Below are 22,780 nucleotides of genomic sequence, written 5' to 3'. Positions count from 1 at the left end.
GTGATAATGCCTACCACTGTTGTGTCATTGGAAAACTTAATGATGATGTTGGAGCCATGCCTGGCCGTGCAGTCATGAGTGAACAGGGAGTACAGGAGGGGATGAGCACGCACCCTTGAGGTGTCCCAGTGTTGAGGATCAGCGTGGCGGATGTGTCGTTACCTATCCTTCCCACCTGAGGGTGGCCCATCAGGAAGTCCAGGACCCAGTTGCAGACGGAGATGTTTAGTCCCAGGATCCTTAGTTTAGTGATGAGCTTTGAGGGCACTATGGTGTTGAATGCTGAGCTGTAGTCAATGAATAGCATTCTCACATAGGTGTTACTTTTGTCCAGGTGGGAAAGGACAGTGGGGAGTGCAATAGAGATTGCATCATCTGTCGATCTGTTTGGACGGTATGCAAATTGGAGTGGGTTTAGGATTTCTGGGATAATGGTGTTGATGTGAGCCATGACCAGCCTTTCAAAGCACTTCATGGCCACAGATGTGAGTGCTACGGGACGGTAGTCATTTAGGCAGGTTACCTTAGTGTTCATGGGCACAGGGACTATGGTGGTCTGCTTAAAACATGTTGGTACTCGGACAGGGAGAGGTTGAAAATGTCATTGAAGACACTTGCCAGTTGGTCAGTGCATGCTCACAGTACACGTCCTGGTAATCTGCCTGGCCCCATGGCCTTGTGAATGTTGACCTGTTTAAAGGTCTTACACACATCGGCTGCATAGAGCGTGATCACACAGTCTTCAAGAACAGCTGGTGCTCTCATGCATGTTTCAGTGTTATTTGCCTCGAAGCGAGCATAGAAGTAGTTTAGCTCGTCTGGTAGGCTTGTGTCACTGGGCAACTCTCGGCTGTGCTTCACTTTGTAATCTGTAATGGTTTGCAAGCCCTGCCACATCCGACGAGCATCAGAGCTGGTGTAGTACGATTCGATCTTTGTCCTGTATTGATGCTTTGCCTGTTTGATGGTTCGTCGGAGGGCATAGCGGGATTTCTTATGAGCTTCCAGGTTAGAGTCCCGCTCCTTGAAAGTGGCAGCTCTAGCCTTTAGCTCAGTGCGGATGTTGCCTGTAATCCATGGCTTCTGGTTGGGGTATGTACGTACGGTTACTGTGGGGACGACGTCGTCGATGCACTTATTGATGAAGCAAGTGACTGATGTGGTATTCTCCTCAATTCCATCGGAGGAATCCCGGAACATATTCCAGTCTGTGCTAGCAAAACAGTCCTGTAGCTTGCATCTGCTTCATCTAACCACTTTTTTATTGATCTAGTCACTGGTGGTTCCTGCTTTAATTTTTGATTGTAGGCAGGAATCAGGAGGATAGAATTATGGTCAGATTTGCCAAATGGAGGGCGAGGGAGAGCTTTGTATGCGTCTCTTTGTGTGGAGTCAAGGTGGTCAAGAGTTGTTTTCCCTGGTTGTACATTTAACATGCTGATCGAAATTTTTGAAAACGGATTCAAGTTTCCCTGCGTTAAAGTCCCCGGCTACTAGGAGCGCTGCCTCTGGGTGAGCATTTTCTTGTTTGCTTATGGCGGAATACAGCTCATTCAACGCTGTCTTAGTGCCAGCCTCAGTCTGTGGTGGTATGTAAACAGCTACAAAAAATACAGATGAAAACTCTCTCGGTAGGTAGTGTGGTCAACGGCTTATCATGAGATACACTTCCTCAGGCGAGCAATAGCTCGAGACTTCCTTAGATATTGTGCACCAGCTGTTATTTATAACCTGCCAGCTGCATGTTGATAGTGTCATCTTTCAGCCACGGCTCGGTGAAGCATAAGATATTACAGTTTTGAATGTCCCGTTGGTAGCTTAATCTTTCGCATAGGTCATCTATTTTATTCTCCAAAGATTGCACGTTTGCTATCAGAATGGAAGGAAGTGCAGGTTTATTAGATTGCCTACAAATTCTCAGAAGGCAGCCCACCCTTTAGCCCCTTTTTCTCTGCCTTTTCTTCACGCAAATCACGGGGATCTGGGCCTGTTCCCGAGAAGCAGTATATCGTTCACATCGGGCTCGTCAGACTCGTTAAAGCAAAAAAAAGATTCTGCCAGTCCGTGGTGAGTAATCACGGCCCTGATGTCCAGAAGTTATTTTTCAGTCGTAAGAGACGGTAGCGGTACTTATTATGTACAAAATAAGTAAAAAAATAAGTTACAAACAACGCAAATAAACAAACAAAAAACACACAATCGGTTGGGGACACGTAAAACGCCAGCCTTCTTCTCCGGCACCATTGTCACGTTCTGACCTTAGTTCCTTTTTATGTCTTTATTTTAGTTTGGTCAGGGCGTGAGTTGGGGTGGGCATTCTATGTTGTTTTTTCTATGTTTTGTTCTGTACGTTATATTTCTATGTGTTTGGCCTAGTATGGTTCTCAATCAGAGGCAGGTGTCGATCGTTGTCTCTGATTGAGAATCATACTTAGGTAGTCTGTTTTCCCACTATGGGTTGTGGGTAGTTGTTTTCCGTTTTAGTGTTTTCACCATTCGGGACTGTTTCGGTTTTCATTTTGATTCTCTTGTTCTTTTTGTATTTTGTTTCATTCTCATTAAAAGTTATTATTGATACGTATCACGCTGCATTTTGTTCCTCCTCTCCTTTCACCAACGAAAGCCGTTACAACCATTGTTACAATGATACAGAATGTGAATTGTCTATCACTTGTAGAGAGTGTTATTATTATTATGAAACAGAATGTGAATTGTCTATCACTTGCAGACATTGTTTGTATTATTGTAATACAAACATTTTATGTCACTCACCAGAGAGACTATCAAGCCATGCCGTGCAGAAGACGCCGGCTGCCATTTTAGCGGCGCAGGTTCGACAGGGTTCTCCCGGTCCCCCTGGCAACGACGGATCCCCAGGGCCTCCAGGGGAAGAAGGCCCCCCCGGCCCTCAAGGTAAGAACCACAGGCTGCTAAAACCACTGTAGACATAAAGTAATGCTCCTCCACACTCTGTCTCACACCAGCATAATAGATCTACATCTGAATAGAATATAAGAAAATAAGTTCTGTTCTACTCTATTCTTATTTTCTCTTCTCTTTTATACCCTTCTCTTCAATTGTCATCTCTTCTGCTCTACCATAATCTACTCTGCTCTACTCTACTGTGCTGTACTCTATTCTGTTCTATTCTACTCTATTCTGTTCTATTCTACTCTAGTCTATTCTACTCTATTCTTCTTTTCTTTTCTTGTTTTCTTTTATACTACTCTTCTATTTTCATCTCATCTGCTCTGCTCTATTCTACTCTGCTCTGCTCTGCTCTGCTCTACTGTGCTCTACTCTACTCTACTTTATTCTACTCTGTTCTACTCTGCTCTATTCTACTCTATTCTATTCTACTCTACTCTACTCCTATCCACTTCTCTCCACTCCACTTCTTTCCACTCCTATTCTCTCCTCTCCTCTCTTCTCCTCTCTACCACCTCTCTCCACTCGTCTCCATTTCTCTCCACTCCTCTCTTCTCCACTCCACTCCTATCTTCTCCTCTCCACTCCTCTCTACCACCCCTCTCCTATCCACTCCTCTCCACTCCTCTCTACCACCCTTCTCCACTCCTCTCCACTTCTCTCCACTCCTCTCCTCTCCACTTCCCTCCACTTCTCTCCACTCCTCTCCTCTCCACTTCCCTCCACTCCACTTCCCTCCACTCCACTCCTCTCCACTTCCCTCCACTCCACTCCACTTCTCTCCACTTCCCTCCACTCCACTCCACTCCTCTCCACTTCCCTCCACTCCACTCCACTTCTCTCCACTTCCCTCCACTCCACTCCACTTCTCTCCACTTCCCTCCACTCCACTCCTCTCCACTTCCCTCCACTCCACTCCACTTCTCTCCACTTCCCTCCACTCCACTCCACTCCTCTCCACTTCCCTCCACTCCACTCCACTTCTCTCCACTTCCCTCCACTCCACTCCACTTCTCTCCACTTCCCTCCACTCCACTCCTCTCCACTTCCCTCCACTCCACTCCACTTCTCTCCACTTCCCTCCACTCCACTCCACTCCTCTCCACTTCCCTCCACTCCACTCCACTTCTCTCCACTTCCCTCCACTCCACTCCACTCCTCTCCACTGTACTCCACTCCACTTCGCTCCTCTCCACTCCTCTCTACTCTGACCACATCTGCTACACTATAACCTGACCTGAAGTAATACATAACAGCCTTTAATACAGGTCAAAGCTACTTTTTGAATGAAGGGAAGTTGTGTATGTGTGCAGGTGTATTCGTGGGTTATTACTGAGTTTGGTGGTGTACTTTAGCTCACCTGAGTACCTGCCTTCAAGCCAGTAGCAGGGGAGCTCAGGTCACTGAGTTGAAACAAAAAGGATCTTACAATCTAAATTGAATAAACAATGTAGCTTCCAATACCTAAAGGCCCCGTAGTTCTGTGTTGTGATGGAGACAGAAGGAAGAGAAAAGTACTACTCTTTTAGGGAAGATGTGTTGCTGAAACATGAGAGTGAGGAGAATTGGAAAATATATTTGCTTTCTTTCAGAGGTTGTTTGTGTGGACGTCTGGGGGATTCAATGAAAGTGAATGGACATTTCTGTGTTGTAAGGATTCGTAGGTATTTCTCTCCTGCTAGCCAGATATATCAATACAGACTGAAGGGACGAGATGGAGGGAAGGGGGTAAGGAAAGGAGGAGTGTGGTGCTGTTGGTGAACAACAAAGCTGAGCTGTCACTCTTTTTGTCTTTCTTTCTTTTTTTCTCTCTCTCTCACTCTTTCTCTCTGTGATAATATGAAGACAAATGAAGAATTGGGCGGAGAATAAGAGAAAGTAATATCAGTTTGGACAGAAAAGAGCACCACGATTGATACCTCACTCCCCTCAACTCCACAAAAAACAAAGCTCTGGTAAAATGTAAAAGGAAAGGAGCGAGGGAGAGAGGACATCCTTTATCAAACCCTGGGCAACTCTGACTGCTCAGCTCACACAAACAACCTCCTTCATCAATAACGACTCTCTGACTGCTCAGCTCACACAAACACACTCCTACATCAATAACAATTTGATTTGCTACCTCTATAAGACATTGAATAGAATTACCTAGCATGCTGCGCCCACTATGCAATCTCTTCTAGTTCCTCTTGTAAGAGCCCTGCAGGTTCTAGTGATGAATTATATTGCTAAACATATAGGTGCTTTGCGGTTCCAAGTAGATCCCGTTTGAGAGCCATGTTTATGAAGAGAGTCATGGATTGAACCCTTTTTGGTTCAATATAGTACCATCTCTTCTAGCAGTGTCATGTGTCCTAATGTGTTGGTCCTTATGTCTTAGAGGAGGGGGTGGGCAGCTCCAGTCCTCCAGGGCCTGATTGGTCTCACACTTCTTCTCCATCCCTAGCAAACACAGCTGATTAATCAACTTGCACTCTAAACTGAAGATCACGATTAGGTGATTATTGGAGTCAGGTGTGTTAGCTGGAGCTGGAGCGAGAACTGTGACACCGATCAGGCCGTCGAGGACTGGAATTGCCCACCCCATCTTAGAGCTGGGGCGTCTAGCTACCTCACAGTGTTCCGTTTATCTACCAGTGTTAATGTTGATACAGTGTAACTGACTACGAGTAAGATAATATGCGGCTGTCAACAATTACAATGTAACTACCAAGTGAATGTATTTAATCTACTGTGTCTAGACCACGTTTCCCAAACTCAGGCCTGGGGGACCCAGCTGATTCAAATATTCAACTCATCATCAAGCTTTGATTATTTGATTCAGCTGTGTAGTGCTTAGGGCATAAACCAAAACATGCCCCCCTTAGGGTCCCCAGGACTGAGTTTGGGAAACACTGGTCTAGGCTAATCGTATTCATCATATTAAGTAACACTCAGAATTCAACTGACCTGTTTCTATTGCTTTTATGGTTTTCCCTGTTTATTTAATATGATTCAATGTCCTGTCTGTTTGATGTGATATGATTCAATGTCCTGTCTGTTTTATGTGATATGCTTCAATGTCCTGTCTGTTTGATGTGATATGATTCAATGTCCTGTCTGTTTTATGTGATATGCTTCAATGTCCTATCTGTTTTATTTGATATGATTCAATGTCCTGTCTGTTTTATGTGATATGATTCAATGTCCTGTCTGTTTTATTTGATATGATTCAATGTCCTGTCTGTTTTATGTGATATGCTTCAATGTCCTGTCTGTTTTATTTGATATGATTCAATGTCCTGTCTGTTTTATGTGATATGCTTCAATGTCCTGTCTGTTTTATGTGATATGCTTCAATGTCCTGTCTGTTTTATGTGATATGCTTCAATGTCCTGTCTGTTTTATTTGATATGATTCAATGTCCTGTCTGTTTTATTTGATATGATTCAATGTCCTGTCTGTTTTATTTGATAAGCTTCAATGCTTCAAAGTGGTTATAATCAAAAAGCAAATTATTATTATTTGTTGGGAAAATCAAGAGGAAAATGTTTGTCTCTTGGGGTAAATCGGAAAGAAATTCAACAACTTTTTAAGTCTGCCATTGTTGACTTGTGCCTCCTCTCCTCCACGCAACTGGGGAGAGAGAGAGGGAGAGGGAGAGAGAGAGAGAGAGAGAGACAGGGAGAGAGTGAGGGAAGGAGAGAGAGAGAGAGGGAGAGTTTGGGCTAATATTTTCTCATTATGTCTGTCATCCTCCACTGGAGAGCATCTCTCCTCTGGAATATCCAATTTAACTTCCTCTCAAATGTGCCAAAATGAAGAGTTTATGAAGAAAAATAACCCCTCTGCTGGATTCACACTCTCTTCTTGACTCATGGTTTTGATATGACTTGGGGCTATGATCTGTCAAACTATTGAAGTACATCCATAGACATAGACCCATGGATACAGTCTCCAAATGATGTTAATTGTGGGGATGGGGGATCAGGGGGGTTGTAGATGTTCTTACAGAACTTTGTCACTGTTTGATGTTATCGTTATTGGGTCATCTTTGCCATTTATTTCACATTTTTTGACTTATGTCACTATTTTTCTTGACCTCTGTCAATGCGTTTTTAACTTCATTGTATTTTATAAGACATTATTGGCTTTCTTCCCGTACACATGTACCATATTCAAGATTTATAAATCCATCATGCTTGTTTTACGTTGACATTTATTTGGCCGGTTTGCCATATTCCGATTGTGTATTACACCTTGCCATACATCTTGGGTTTGTTCATTGTTTTGTTATGTTTTGTTTTATCTAATATATTCGATGCACTAAGCATTTGCACCTGCTATTTCAGAGAGAGTAAAAAAACACATAAAAGCTAATAAAACGAATACAGTCAGTAGCCAGCAGGTATGAATGCATTGATTGTATTGTAAAGCCGGTGTGAGGCAGGTGTGGATGCTTAGTGAATCAGCCACTAAGTACAGTCTACAGTTCCCTTTCCAGCATCTAGGCAGTTTCTTAATCACTGTCATTTACACAGCAGTATCCCCCTGGCTCTCTGTGCTGCTTTCTGTTGGTCAATGAAGCTGGGAAACACAATGCTGCTTGTCAATATATCTGTTGGATGTCAGTCCTCTCAGTGGATCAATACTTCATATCCTCTTCATTTCCCGTGGGCCTATGCAGTGGTTTGATGTTTTAAAGGTGAAATCTGTGATTTGTACAGCAATTATTATTATTTTTACTTTAAAATGTATAATTTATAACCATTGATTGCTAAAGAATATAAGTTATGAATGCCTCATGAGCTTAGTAGAACGTCTTACACCGTCAGTGTAATTGTCAACAAACACTGTGTAGCTTCAGAAGGTGGTTAAAACTATCATGTTGATCTCCTGGCTGGTCAGTTCTTGCATCCATAACTCCGTGTAGGAATTTAAGAGTGGTTACATGTATTCAGCCACATTTCTCAGCTGTTATACCAACAAAAGTGGCGGGGCTGGAGCATCTGCTTTGTTGTTGTTTGAATTACGGACTACAGCTTTAAGGTAGAGTGCTATTCTTTCCCATGGAATGCAACAGTATGCCAGCTCCCTGAGTGAGGGTTGGAGCGCCGTGCGTGTTTGAAAGGAGACTCATGATAATCTGCTCTGTGTGGAATGTCTCTCACCAGGAATCCATTTCAGGGCATTCACAAGCCCTTTCTCTCTGAGATGTTCTCTGCCTTGTAAACAGCAGAGCATTTCACAGTTTCCCCTTTGGGCTTGGCTAGACGGCAGTGTACACACTGCTTGATACTTCTCTCAGTCAGTGTTTCTGATAGTTTCCCAACCAGCTCTCTGGACCTGAGACTCAGTTACTTTAAGGTGCATTTTGGGGTGAAATGGTGTGCTTCCCAGATGGCATCCTATTCCCTATATAGTGCACCACTTTTGACCAGAGCCCTATCAAAAGTAGTTCACTATATAGGGAATATGGGTGCCATTTTGGAGGCAGACCCTGTCTCCCTCCCTCCCCTCCAACCAACCAACCAACCAACCAACCAACCAACCAACCAACCAACCAGCTCTGGTTCTGGGGCTGAATTACTTTAAGATGCCTTTTGGATAAACCAGTCATCTAGCTCCTCAGCCCCTCTCACGTTTTGATATTGTTTGTGATCTACATGTGCTATTGCAGTGCTGTTCTATAGATTAGTTGTCCTGTTCTCTCCAGTGCTTGTCATATTATGAACCTGTCTGCATGGAGAGATGACAGTTGCATTTGTGTACTGTATGTGTTTGTGAATTTGAGAATAGAGTACAAAACTCACCTGCCAGACTCTGGAATATGCTTTAATGTCTCTGTCCTGCTTGACCGACCTCTGTCCTGCTGCATAATGTGCATGGGCTTGCTTTTACTGTGTTAAGAATCATCTGTTCAGAATTTAAAATGTAATAATGTATTGAGTATATGTCTAGTTATTCGTTCCCCGTCTCGTTGAAAGGATTTGAAGTAGACAGCGTTTGAGGGTGTAAATGGTTGGGTGGCTTTTAGTTGGTTAAGGAGTTAGAATTGCTTGTTCAATTCATTACATTTTGGGGTCTACCTTTTTAAAGTGTGATGTGAAATTCCAGGCAGTGGAAGAAGCTACAGTACCACTTCTAGAGGCAGTTACAGTTCCACTTCTTCTAAACGGACCAAACGCTTTTCATGAAATACTGGCAGAAGGTTCAGGAAGTCAACTTCATCCCTTTCAACAAGGCTTCATGCTGATGCTTCTCAGAGCAAGCTTCTTCGTCAGAGCAGAGATTAAATGATTGTTTCTCTCTTCCCGTTTCTCTACTGAGAACGTGATCGATCACACAGTGATCACCTTGTTCTGTTGATTCTCCTTCAGGAGGATCTCTGTTTGACTCCTGACTTTGACCCTCTTTGATTAAAACAGCATCTGCATTCCAAATGGTATCCTATTCCTTTTATAGTGCACTACTGTTGGCCATAGGGCTCTGGTCAAAACTAGTGCACTACTGTTGGCCATAGGGCTCTGGTCAAAACTAGTGTTCTACTGTTGGCCATATGGCTCTGGTCAAAACTAGTGCACTACTGTTGGCCATATGGCTCTGGTCAAAACGAGTGCACTACTGTTGGCCATATGGCTCTGGTCAAAACTAGTGCACTACTGTTGGTCATAGGGCTCTGGTCAAAACTAGTGTTCTACTGTTGGTCATAGGGCTCTGGTCAAAACTAGTGTTCTACTTCTGGGAATATGGTGCCATCTGGGATGCAGACAGCATCTTTGCTCTGTTTTGAATTCTTCAGAGTCTCTCTCTTGCATTCAGGCAGGCAGCTCTCTTCCTGTCAGAAAGAGCCATGTCACCCCATGATGCCACACACTTCCAACACACACACACATCCAACACACACACACATCCAACACACACACACACATCCAACACACACACACTTCCAACACAAACACACATCCAACACACACACACATCCAACACACACACACATCCAACACACACACACACACATCCAACACACACACACACACTTCCAACACAAACACACTTCCAACACAGCCTCCTTTGGCTCGGTGTGATGATACGTGTTTTGACAGCATGCCAGAAGACAGAGTCTGTATCTCAAATGGCACCCTAATCACTATATAGTATAATACTTTTGACCAGGACTCATCGGGGGGGATCCAGTCAGAAGTAGTGCACTATGTAGGAGAATAGGGTGTCATTTGGGATACAGAGTGTGTATTATTATTTAATGACCTGGGATTTCTTTCTGAGCAACATATTTCTACATAAGCTGCAACTACTGTAGTAGTGGATACGCCTCACATGAACAGTTACAGTAACTACTGTAGTAGTGGATACACCTCACATGAACAATTACAGTAACTACTGTAGTAGTGGATACACCTCACATGAACAGTTACAGTAACTACTGTAGTAGTGGATACACCTCACATGAACAATTACAGTAACTACTGTAGTAGTGGATACACCTCATATGAACAGTTACAGTAACTACTGTAGTAGTGGATACACCTCACATGAACAGTTACAGTAACTACTGTAGTAGTGGATACACCTCACATGAACAGTTACAGTAACTACTGTAGTAGTGGATACACCTCACATGAACAGTTACAGTAACTACTGTAGTAGTGGATACACCTCACATGAACAGTTACAGTAACTACTGTAGTAGTGGATACACATCACATGAACAGTTACAGTAACTACTGTAGTAGTGGATACACCTCACATGAACAATTACAGTAACTACTGTAGTAGTGGATACACCTCACATGAACAGTTACAGTAACTACTATAGTAGTGGATACACCTCACATGAACAGTTACAGTAACTACTGTAGTAGTGGATACACCTCACATGAACAGTTACAGTAACTACTGTAGTAGTGGATACACCTCACATGAACAGTTACAGTAACTACTGTAGTAGTGGATACACCTCACATGAACAGTTACAGTAACTACTGTAGTAGTGGATATACCTCACATGAACAGTTACAGTAACTACTGTAGTAGTGGATACACCTCACATGAACAGTTACAGTAACTACTGTAGTAGTGGATACACCTCACATGAACAGTTACAGTAACTACTGTAGTAGTGGATACACCTCACATGAACAGTTACAGTAACTACTGTAGTAGTGGATACACCTCACATGAACAGTTACAGTAACTACTGTAGTTGTGGATATACCTCACATGAACAATTACAGTAACTACTGTAGTAGTGGATATAACTCACATGAACAGTTACAGTAACTACTGTAGTAGTGGATACACCTCACATGAACAGTTACAGTAACTACTGTAGTAGTGGATACACCTCACATGAACAGTTACAGTAACTACTGTAGTAGTGGATACACCTCACATGAACAATTACAGTAACTACTGTAGTAGTGGATACACCTCACATGAACAGTTACAGTAACTACTATAGTAGTGGATACACCTCACATGAACAGTTACAGTAACTACTGTAGTAGTGGATACACCTCACATGAACAGTTACAGTAACTACTGTAGTAGTGGATACACCTCACATGAACAGTTACAGTAACTACTGTAGTAGTGGATACACCTCACATGAACAGTTACAGTAACTACTGTAGTAGTGGATACACCTCACATGAACAGTTACAGTAACTACTGTAGTAGTGGACACACCTCACATGAACAGTTACAGTAACTACTGTAGTAGTGGATACACCTCACATGAACAGTTACAGTAACTACTGTAGTAGTGGACACACCTCACATGAACAGTTACAATAACTACTGTAGTAGTGGATACACCTCACATGAACAGTTACAGTAACTACTGTAGTAGTGGATACACCTCACATGAACAGTTACAGTAACTACTGTAGTAGTGGATACACCTCACATGAACAGTTACAGTAACTACTGTAGTAGTGGATACACCTCACATGAACAGTTACAGTAACTACTGTAGTAGTGGATACACCTCACATGAACAGTTACAGTAACTACTGTAGTAGTGGATACACCTCACATGAACAGTTACAGTAACTACTGTAGTAGTGGATATACCTCACATGAACAATTACAGTAACTACTGTAGTAGTGGATATAACTCACATGAACAGTTACAGTTACTACTGTAGTAGTGGATACACCTCACATGAACAGTTACAGTAACTACTGTAGTAGTGGATACACCTCACATGAACAGTTACAGTAACTACTGTAGTAGTGGATATACCTCACATGAACAGTTACAGTAACTACTGTAGTAGTGGATACACCTCACATGAACAGTTACAGTAACTACTGTAGTAGTGGATATACCTCACATGAACAGTTACAGTAACTACTGTAGTAGTGGATACACCTCACATGAACAGTTACAGTAACTACTGTAGTAGTGGATACACCTCACACGAACAGTTACAGTAACTACTGTAGTAGTGGATACACCTCACACGAACAGTTACAGTAACTACTGTAGTAGTGGATACACCTCACACGAACAGTTACAGTAACTACTGTAGTAGTGGATATACCTCACACGAACAATTACAGTAACTACTGTAGTAGTGGATACACCTCACATGAACAGTTACAGTAACTACTGTAGTAGTGGATACGCCTCACATGAACAGTTACAGTAACTACTGTAGTAGTGGATACACCTCACATGAACAGTTACAGTAACTACTGTAGTAGTTGATACACCTCACATGAACAGTTACAGTAACTACTGTAGTAGTGGATACACCTCACATTAACAGTTACAGTAACTACTGTAGTAGTGGATACACCTCACATGAACAGTTACAGTAACTACTGTAGTAGTGGATACGCCTCACATGAACAGTTACAGTAACTACTGTAGTAGTGGATACACATCACATGAACAGTTACAGTAACTACTGTAGTAGTGGATACACCTCACATGAACAGTTACAGTAACTACTGTAGTAGTGGATACACCTCACATGAACAATTACAGTAACTACTGTAGTAGTGGATACACCTCACATGAACAGTTACAGTAACTACTGTAGTAGTGGATACACCTCACATGAACAGTTACAGTAACTACTGTAGTAGTGGATACACATCACATGAACAGTTACAGTAACTACTGTAGTAGTGGATACACCTCACATGAACAGTTACAGTAACTACTGTAGTAGTGGTTACACCTCACATGAACAGTTACAGTAACTACTGTAGTAGTGGATACACCTCACATGAACAGTTACAGTAACTACTGTAGTAGTGGATACACCTCACATGAACAGTTACAGTAACTACTGTAGTAGTGGATACACCTCACATGAACAGTTACAGTAACTACTGTAGTAGTGGATACACCTCACATGAACAGTTACAGTATTCAGATCTCCTGACATCAGTTGCCTTGATGAAATAGGCCATCGGGCTTCCTGGAAACCACATAGAGAGAGAGGAGTTGAAGGCCGTCTACAGGGTTGAGACTATTGTGTTGCTGTGATGTTGACAGGGACAGTCTAGTATTGAGAGAGAGAGAAGCAGCACTGTTGGTACCAGATGTACACTAGAATATTCCGGCTGCGTAGAGTGGACATGAGATGACTTATTCCTCATCATGAACCACTCATCACAAACTCTTTATGCATAAACACCATGGTATTCATCTACCTCTGGTCCTGTTCTCGTATACCCTGGTCCCAGATCTGTCCATCTCGTTGTATAGCCAACTGGCGTGGTGCTGTGTTTGGCATGACAATGACCATAACAGTTGGCAAGGCAACATAAACTGATCTGGAACCAGGCTACCTGTTGCCCTCCTTTGGCTGGGAGTCCAGTACAGTCTGCTGTCTTTGGCTGGGAGTCCAGTCCAGTCTGTTGTCTTTGGCTGGGAGTCCAGTCCAGTCTGTTGTCTTAGGCTGGGAGTCCAGTCCAGTCTGTTGTCTTAGGCTGGGAGTCCAGTCCAGTCTGGTCATTGTCTTGTGTTTCTTTCCAGGGTACAGAGGTCAGAAAGGAGAGAGGGGTCAGCTAGGTCTGGGGATACCAGGAGCTCCAGGTCTGGCAGGTCCACCAGGTAACAGCTGAACACCACACACACACACACACACACACACACACACACACACACACACACACACACACACCACACCACACCACACCACACCACACCACACTCACACGCACACGCACACACTGCTTTGAAGAAGTGGTGAAATGATGCTAAGCCCTATAGCCATTGAAGGGAAATGGAATGTAAACTTGGAGCAACCCTTACATCATTGTGTTTAGTATGAAGTTATTTCATATTTACACTTGAAACTGATGCTTTATGAAAGGGGAAAATACCAGTATACCATCATTGTACGGCTGTAGCTGTAGAATCCTACACTTACGTTGGGTAAAACTTTATTTCTTGAACCCTCCGTTATAAACTTGTTGTCCTCAGAGCACCATCGAAAATGACTCCCTGGTCTCAATGGGCTCCCCTGATTAAATACAAGTCAAACATTCATTCAAATAAAAAGCTGACACCAGTATCATGACTGTTTATAACCTCTGTTATGTCATGTTTATGACAGTGTTATGTCATGTTTATGACAGTGTAATGTCATGTTATGACAGTGTAATGTCACGGTTATGACAGTGTAATGTCATGGTTATGACAGTGTAATGTCATGTTATGACAGTGTAATGTCACGGTTATGACAGTGTAATGTCACGGTTATGACAGTGTCATGTCATGGTTATGACAGTGTCATGTCATGGTTATGACAGTGTAATGTCATGGTTATGACAGTGTCATGTCATGGTTATGACAGTGTCATGTAGCCCTTATGAAGGAGGGTTCAAGTAAAGTGTAACCACCAGCTCTAACATGGACAACAGTTCATCCTGAGGTCGTTTGCTGTTTTCAGTTTAAAAACACTAGTAATTAGTAAGCCAGCAGAACCAATGAGCAGAGCTACTCAGAATGACTGGCTCTCTTACACTGAGGTACCAAGCGGACACAAAACAATTAGTATATCATCACTGATAGGGCGGTTATAAAAGAAAAATGCAGTTAAATCTCTTATTTCCGTTTGATCAACTCTCTCCCTTTTCAGCATGATCTCAGAGAGATTCTTCTCTGCGGGAAGCGAAGCAGCAACATCTTTCGTTCTGATCTTCTTGTGCAGAACATGAACTTGTTAATGTGATCTGTATTGAGGAGGGTTTGTGTGTAAAGTACTCACGGCCCTGGGTGTTTTCATCTCGTTTTAAGAGTTGCAGTTCGGCACATGAAAGCAGTTTGTTAGCTGACTAGATAATACTGTTTCCTGTTAATACTGCTCCTCTGGTAACATCCTGTTTTCATTCATGGTTTATTTGATTGATTAAACAATCACCCAATGGTTGCGTCCCAATCATCTCTACTTCCTCCTGAAGTTCACTACTCCCCACAAATGTGAAAGTGTTTTTGTCTGCAGGTGAACCTGGAAGCAGTATCCAGGGACCACCGGGCCCTTCAGGTTCCCAGGGACCTCATGGTAAATGTGATCCCAGTGACTGTCTCCATCCATCCTCTCACTCCAGACGGAACGGCTAGGGGGCCCCCCCTCAACTGATAGGGGAAACCTTCAACGAATAAGGGCCCTCTCAATGGCTAGGGCCCAGGTGCCCCCTCCACCCATCCAGCCTCCATCTCTCTACAGCAGTCAACCATAGGCACAGGAGCCGGGCGTGTGGAGCCTGATCCCTCAGACAGCTCATATCAGACAGACAGTATCGTCCTTGTGGTCAGTTTTACATTGAAAACACTCATCCTCTGTTACTGCTTTACATGGGAAAGACTCACAGCCAGAAATAGATACAATATGTATCTCAACACAATGGAGTAGGATGAAATTGCCCATAGATGCTGATCTTGGGTCAGTTTTGCAATTTCCCCACTAATTGTTAAGGTTGCATTGGGGGAGGGGAAGCTGATCCTAGATCTGTACCTAGTGGAAACTTCACCCTGGAGCCCTTACAACCGCCTTTCGGTTTTCATACGACCATAGAAGCATTGAAATTCAATTATTTGTTACTTTACGTTGATGGTTATTCTATTCATTTTAAATGTGTTACAGTCCATTATTATTGTCATTATAGCTACGATGATCATATGAAGTACTGTTTAATTTATTTCTTGTTTTCACACAACTCCCCTGCTGTGTCCTGATGCATTCCATATTAATTCACATTAAGTCTTTCGAGGCCGTAAATTAATTTGTTTCTTTAAATAATACTGTCGGGAGAAAACATTTTCTCCATGATTTGATAATGCTTGTTTATGGGGATAGCTATGCACACGTTTGGTCTCATTTGATATTATCGTTGTGTGTGTGTGAGCTGGTAAACAGGCAGTCTGAAATGTGTGTGTTTGTGTATGACTAATCAATATTCTTTGTGTGAACTGTTTATGCATACCAAAGTGAAGGAGGTTCATCTAACATGAAATATATTTATGAATATATATTAATATATGTTTCATCAATGAAAGGGATATTTGTGAAACGTGTTAGAATGAAGCTAGCTACATGATTTGATCAAGTTACATAACATAATGAATATCTTGTAGTGTAATTCATTACTAGAGCTTTGTTAATGAATTTTGTAAAGTTTTGAGAATGCTAAATATTCTGTGTTTCAAAAACTACCAGTCAGATATATTGCATGATACTGTTGTAATTGTAAAGGGATGGTCTGGTATCAAAACAGAATACTGGGTTCCTCTCTCGTCACACCCTACACTCTAGGTACTTTATGTCAGGCGTTACCCAGTGAGATCTCTCCACATACTCTACACCTCAACATGTAGTGTTCATAACAGACTAATTGAATAGTCTGCTAGATTGGGTTCTGAGTTCTGATATTATTCAACAGGTAAAATCGCCTGACTGTTGTCATATCTCAAGACAACCAGCACAACATGATCAAGGGTTAAACACTAGCTTAATGCCAACTGAATGTAGTTTGTGAAGGCTTGGTCAAGTTGACATTTCTTCCATGTACAGTTTGTGTGTAAGTGTGTATATTATGCTAATGTCGTATCACCTCGCGTTCACGTGAAGTTAGCCGCGAAGACTTCAATGTAGATTTCTTGCAGTCATACATATGGCTAACATGAAGTAGGACAGTTTCCCTCTATCCATGGTCTTGTCTCCAAAGAGGGCAGACAAATACATGTCAAATACTACAGCGATTGATTGAAATTGCCCAGTACAATGAAACCAATAGAATATGGTAGGATTGGAGATGTTGTTACATCGCTGCTCTTTTGGCAACATGGTCTCATTAGAATATGTCATAAAAATAGTGCCATTTAACCATGTCACTTCTGTGGACGTATTACTAATATCTACATGGGAGTATACAGCTGGTTCATCCATCAGAACTGTATGTGCATCTGAACTGAATGTACATCAGTCTACATGGGAGTATACAGCTGGTTCCTCTATCAGAACTGAATGTACATCAGTCTACATGGGTGCTATGTGTATATTTAGATTTTGAAGCCATAAGAAGTGATCTTTCTAATCCAATAAGTACACTGCAATATTTTACTTCTGACTTTTCTTTCTTTGTTTTCTTGGTGGGTCTTTACTTGAACTCTTATTTTCTGAAAGCGTTTTTATTGACAATATCTGTACATTACTGTTCAGATAGGTATTACTCCCTCAACTGTTCGACCATGTAGCATTGTTTGTCACTGTATACATATATATTATGTTGGTGTGTCTTAAGACTGGAGTGGTTTTGTTATGTATTTGTTGTGTTTCTGATTGGAAAGTAATAAGCTAAGAATCACAGACTTGAATGAAATATCTCTGTGTTCTTCCTTCACCAATGTTATCAGAATGCTCTCTCTGTCACTCAGGCCTCAATTCAATCTAACCTGCCCTTAGGTGTTTCCTTTTCACCCAGTGACCTAAAACCGTACCTTTTTGTGAAAAGTCACCGTAAAAACACCCGGTAGACTGTGGTCATAGAGATCGATAAGATGTGTGTTTCCAGACGCATTCAGTAGTGAAACAAAGGTACTATTCAATAACTATATTATTGTGGTCTCCTAAACCCGACCCTAGGCAGTACTGGATACATTGTGGGAGGCAATGCGTCTGCCTTGGGAGACTAATACTAACGTAGGTTTGCTTGGATCTGGACCCTCAAAGGCAATTATTTAAGTTGGAGGAAGTACGTGGGTGGAGCTGACACTTTGTGATGTTTAAATTGTCTCTCTTGCCTTCTTTTATCGGTCTAAGGCACTGCATCACAGTGCTTGAGGCGTCACTACAGACCCGGGTTTGATCCCAGGCCGTGACCGGAAGACCCGTGAGGCGGCGCACAATTTGGCCCCGTGTTTTCTCCGACACATTGGGGTGGCTGGATTCCGGGTTAAGCGAGCAGTGTGTCAAGAAGCAGTGCAGCTTGGCAGGGTTGTGTTTCGGAGGACACATGGCTCTAGACCTTCGCCTCTCCCGAGTCCATACCGGAGTTGCAGTGAAGTGATGGGACAAGCCTGTAACTATCAATTGGATATGACGAAATTGGGGTTAAAAAGGTGTAAAAAATGTAAAACAATGTCTCACTGCTGCGCTCCCATTTCTTTGAGTTGGAGATTTTCTCTTAGTATTTCAGAGCATCAAATTGATTGAGGGTCTTTGAAGATTGGTGACAGTGGTGACAGTGGAGGCTGCTGAGGGGAAAACGGCTCATAGTAATGGCTGGAACGGAACAAATGGAATGCCATCAAACACATGGAAACCATGGAAACCATATGTTTGATATATTTGATACCGTTCCGCTCCAGCCATTACTATGAGACCGTCCTCCCCAATTAAGTTGGCACCAACCTCCTGTGCATATGTATGGCTCAGGTCATTATATGTCAATGAGGTAACTGCATATTCAACCCTTTGACTTTTACAGAAGAAGCTAATTGGTTAACAACATTGAGGCATTTCTTTATTTCCATGTCACACTGTTACTGCTTGCTCGTTTTGTTGGCATCTCAACGTGAACATTTTATGTGGCTAAATGATACTACCGGAAGTAAGACACAAAGGCTGCGTTTACTCAGGAAGTCCAATTCTGATTCTTTTGCCAAATTATTGGCAAAAGATCTGATTGGCCCAAAAGACCAATATTACAGCAAAATATTAGTATTGGCTGCCTGTGTAAACACAGCCATAGGCAGAATGACACAGAATATGGCTGTGTCTCGTGTCCTTACTTCATTTGTGAGTGGACAGGGCCCTCTAGTGTTCATTAGAAGATTGTTTGCTATATTGATGAACATTTTATTTAAAATAAGGAATCCTCTGATGTGTTATATTAACTTGTGCTAATTTCCACATTCCAACACCCGTCCTTAGAGGAATGATGATGGCTTGATGTGGTTAGTCTGTTAGCCTTGAAACCAAGCTGAGATGTACCCTTTCACCATTGTGGATTCCAGGCTAGTAGTATGTTTTGGTGTGTGTGTTTTCAGAGCAAACTCTCTTCAAGGAGATTGGTGAAAGGTCCAATGCAGCTGTTTCTATCTAAATATCAAATCACTTTTGGGTAACAATTAAGTACCTTATTGGGATTGTTTTCAATTAAAATGGTCAAAAAGAAACAAAAAGAGCTTTTTAGCGAAGAGACATTTCTCAAAGAATAATTTTGCTAGGACTATATATATATATTTGACTGCAGTGGGCCTTTAAAGTCATGAATGGTTTTGACTGCAGTGGGCCTTTAAGTCATAGTCATGAATGGTTTTTGACTGCAGTGGGCCTTTAAGTCATAGTCATGAATGGTTTTTGACTGCAGTGGGCCTTTAAGTCATAGTCATGAATGGTTTTTGACTGCAGTGGGCCTTTAAGTCATAGTCATGAATGGTTTTTGACTGCAGTGGGCCTTTAAGTCATATTCATGAATGGTTTTTGACTGCAGCGGGCCTTTAAGTCATAGTCATGAATGGTTTTGACTACAGTGGGCCTTTAAGTCATAGTCATGAATGGTTTTTGACTGCAGTGGGCCTTTAAGTCATAGTCATTAATGGTTTTTGACTGCAGTGGGCCTTTAAGTCATAGTCATGAATGGTGTTTGACTGCAGTGGGCCTTTAAGTCATATCATTAATGTTTTTCCTCTTGTTATGTTGAGTTGCGGAAGCATGTTGTAATAGATGTTGTCATTTGAAAAAGAAATCAGCTTCAATGTTTATCCATTGAAGCTGATTGGTCAAGACAGTCATGAATGTTGTTTTTCCTCTTGTAACATCCAAGATGACTGCCTTCGTATTGAAGCATCAGCACATTGTTGTACACTTTAAAAGCAGCTTCCAGTCTCAGTACAAGTCCATTTATGCTCTGAAACGTTACCATGAGTTCCAGGTTCACCTGATTGTCTGCTTCAGTATGTGTTCACCTCTAGGCTCACCTGCTAGTCTGCTTCACTATGGGTTCACCTCTAGGTTCACCTGCTAGTCTGCTTCACTATGGGTTCACCTCTAGGTTCACCTGCTAGTCTGCTTCACTATGGGTTCACCTGATTATCTGCTTCAGTATGGGTTCACCTCTAGGTTCACCTGCTAGTCTGCTTCACTATGGGTTCACCTCTCGGTTCACCTGCTAGTCTGCTTCACTAGGGGTTCACCGCTAGGTTCACCTGCTAGTCTGCTTCACTATGGGTTCACCTCTAGGTTCACCTGCTAGTCTGCTTCACTATGGGTTCACCTCTAGGTTCACCTGCTAGTCTGCTTCACTATGGGTTCACCTCTAGGTTCACCTGATTGTCTACTTCGCTGTGGGTTCACCTGATTGTCTACTTCACTATGGGTTCACCTGCTAGTCTGCTTCACTATGGGTTCACCTCTAGGTTCACCTGCTAGTCTGCTTCACTATGGGTTCACCTCTAGGTTCACCTGCTAGCCTGCTTCACTATGGGTTCACCTCTAGGTTCACCTGATTGTCTACTTCGCTGTGGGTTCACCTGATTGTCTGCTTCACTATGGGTTCACTTGATTTATTCTCTGTTTTCTCTGCTATTTGTCCATGGTATTCCCTGAACGATAATGAACAATCTGTCCACACTGTAACGACCCTGGGTTTATAAGTGCGGATATCGACTCTGCAGCACGAGCATGCTTTTGCGGCACAGTCGATAGCGTGCTGGACTTCGGGCTAGAAGGTCGAAGACCTGCTCCCTGCCTGTTTCATTACATTGGTGTCAGAAGTGGGATGTGTGACACCAATGTAATGAAACAGGTAGGGAGCAGGTCTCAAACCCTCGACCTTCTAGCCCGAAGTCCAGCGCGCTATAGACTGTGCTACAAAAGCATGCTCGTGCGGCAGAGTCGATATCCACGCTTATAAACCCAGGGTCGTTACACTTCCATAGTAGTAAAGCAAGGGGCCCTAGTTACCATGGCTGCTGCTGTGTAGCAGGGCTTATGAAAGGTATAGAAACAGAACAGCTCTACTAGCACTACCTACCTGGGTTGGGGTCAATTCCATGACAATGCTCTCATTTCAGGAAGTAAACTGAAATCGATTTCAGTGACAATACATTTTATTTGTTTACTTCCTGAACTGGGGGAATTTAAATGGGATTAGCCCCAACCCTGCTACCTAACCTTGTTGCCTTCGGGAAAACACCTCTACGGTGTCCATATTAGGACAGCCTCAGTCTCATCGGGAGGTGTGTCTGTCCTAATATGGACACCGTACAAACACTTCAAAAGCTTCATACAGGGAAGTTTGTTCAACTCAACAACCGATTCATTTTCACTGTTCTATTATCTTCATGGTTTTCTGAACTTGTCAGTCAACACTTTTTGGAGAAGAAGACCTCTCCATGTATTTAGTATTTTCTTTTAACAGCGTGTTTTATCTCATTATCTTGGTAATTTATGTACTTTGTTATTTGTGTTTGAGTGTGATAATTGTTATTTTTAATTTGATGGTCTACCTCATCTGAGGCTATACGGCTATACTGTACACATACTAGTTTAGTCAGCGTGATGTTACACTCTAGCCTTACCACTATCCTACTACACTGCTACTTTAAAGCTAACGGTTTAAATTTACCTCAAGACTAAAATGCTAAACGTAATGGATAGAAAATGGTGTTCACTATAGGCCTATTGAATTGGTGCCAAGCTAGTCATCTTTTGTTGATCATTTTTGAAAGCCTATACTTAGAAGTTGTGAACCACTGTTTGACCATATAGTAGAGGTTGCATAGCAAGTTGAACATGTATGAAGTGAAATATTTTCCAACAATTCTTTTGACTTTACAGCATTCTATGAAAACCCTGTTGGTTTTACACTCTGATTACCGATACCTGCCTTAAATCTGTACGACAATAATTTCTTACATTTCATGTGTTTTCTTTGCTTATAATGACCTACTCAGATTACACATCGGTGTGTCACTATCAACATGTGAACACAATACGATATCTTGCTGATGTGAAGTTTCTAAATTAGAATATCTGCTTTCTTGGTGCTCCTCATGCATTATCGATAAAGAGACGGAGAAAAGTCAAATTGGTGATTTGGATGATATTGTCATCACATATTTCCAGAAAGGTAGAATTTACTGAATATTTCTATGCATGGTCAATTCCTTAATTAACTGTCACATGTTTGTGTTATATGAAACTATGTTTTGAATACCAGATTGTCTATTATTTATGTCAATAAACTGATTCAAGAGCTTTTTAAGATCCTTTTTTATATTCTCTTCATCAAGGTTATGTTTTCTGAGAAGATATTGCTTGTTCTGGGTATTCCAGCAGTACATTTGAGTACAATGTTTTAAAAACTTCCTGAGAGTTGGAAA

The 22,780-nt window shown here is 42.1% G+C and overlaps 1 protein-coding gene across 1 annotated transcript in view; it reads left to right on the top strand.

Annotated features, from left to right (window-relative positions):
- LOC129845857 (collagen alpha-1(XIX) chain-like) overlaps nucleotides 1-21,225 on the top strand; it is a 132,780-nt gene extending 111,555 nt beyond the window's left edge. The window contains exons 35-37 of the mRNA XM_055913783.1: nucleotides 2,776-2,913; nucleotides 13,925-14,002; nucleotides 15,396-21,225. Of these exons, the coding sequence (XP_055769758.1) occupies nucleotides 2,776-2,913; nucleotides 13,925-14,002; nucleotides 15,396-15,514 (335 nt within the window). The 3' untranslated portion in view covers nucleotides 15,515-21,225. The remainder of the gene's footprint in view (nucleotides 1-2,775; nucleotides 2,914-13,924; nucleotides 14,003-15,395) is intronic.
- The last annotated feature ends 1,555 nt before the right edge of the window (nucleotides 21,226-22,780 follow it).

This window comes from Salvelinus fontinalis, unplaced genomic scaffold (genome assembly GCF_029448725.1).
Source record: "Salvelinus fontinalis isolate EN_2023a unplaced genomic scaffold, ASM2944872v1 scaffold_0390, whole genome shotgun sequence".
Taxonomy (NCBI): Eukaryota; Metazoa; Chordata; class Actinopteri; order Salmoniformes; family Salmonidae; genus Salvelinus; species Salvelinus fontinalis.
Note: the sequence above shows the minus strand (reverse complement) of the source record. Positions and strands in the feature narration are given on the sequence as shown.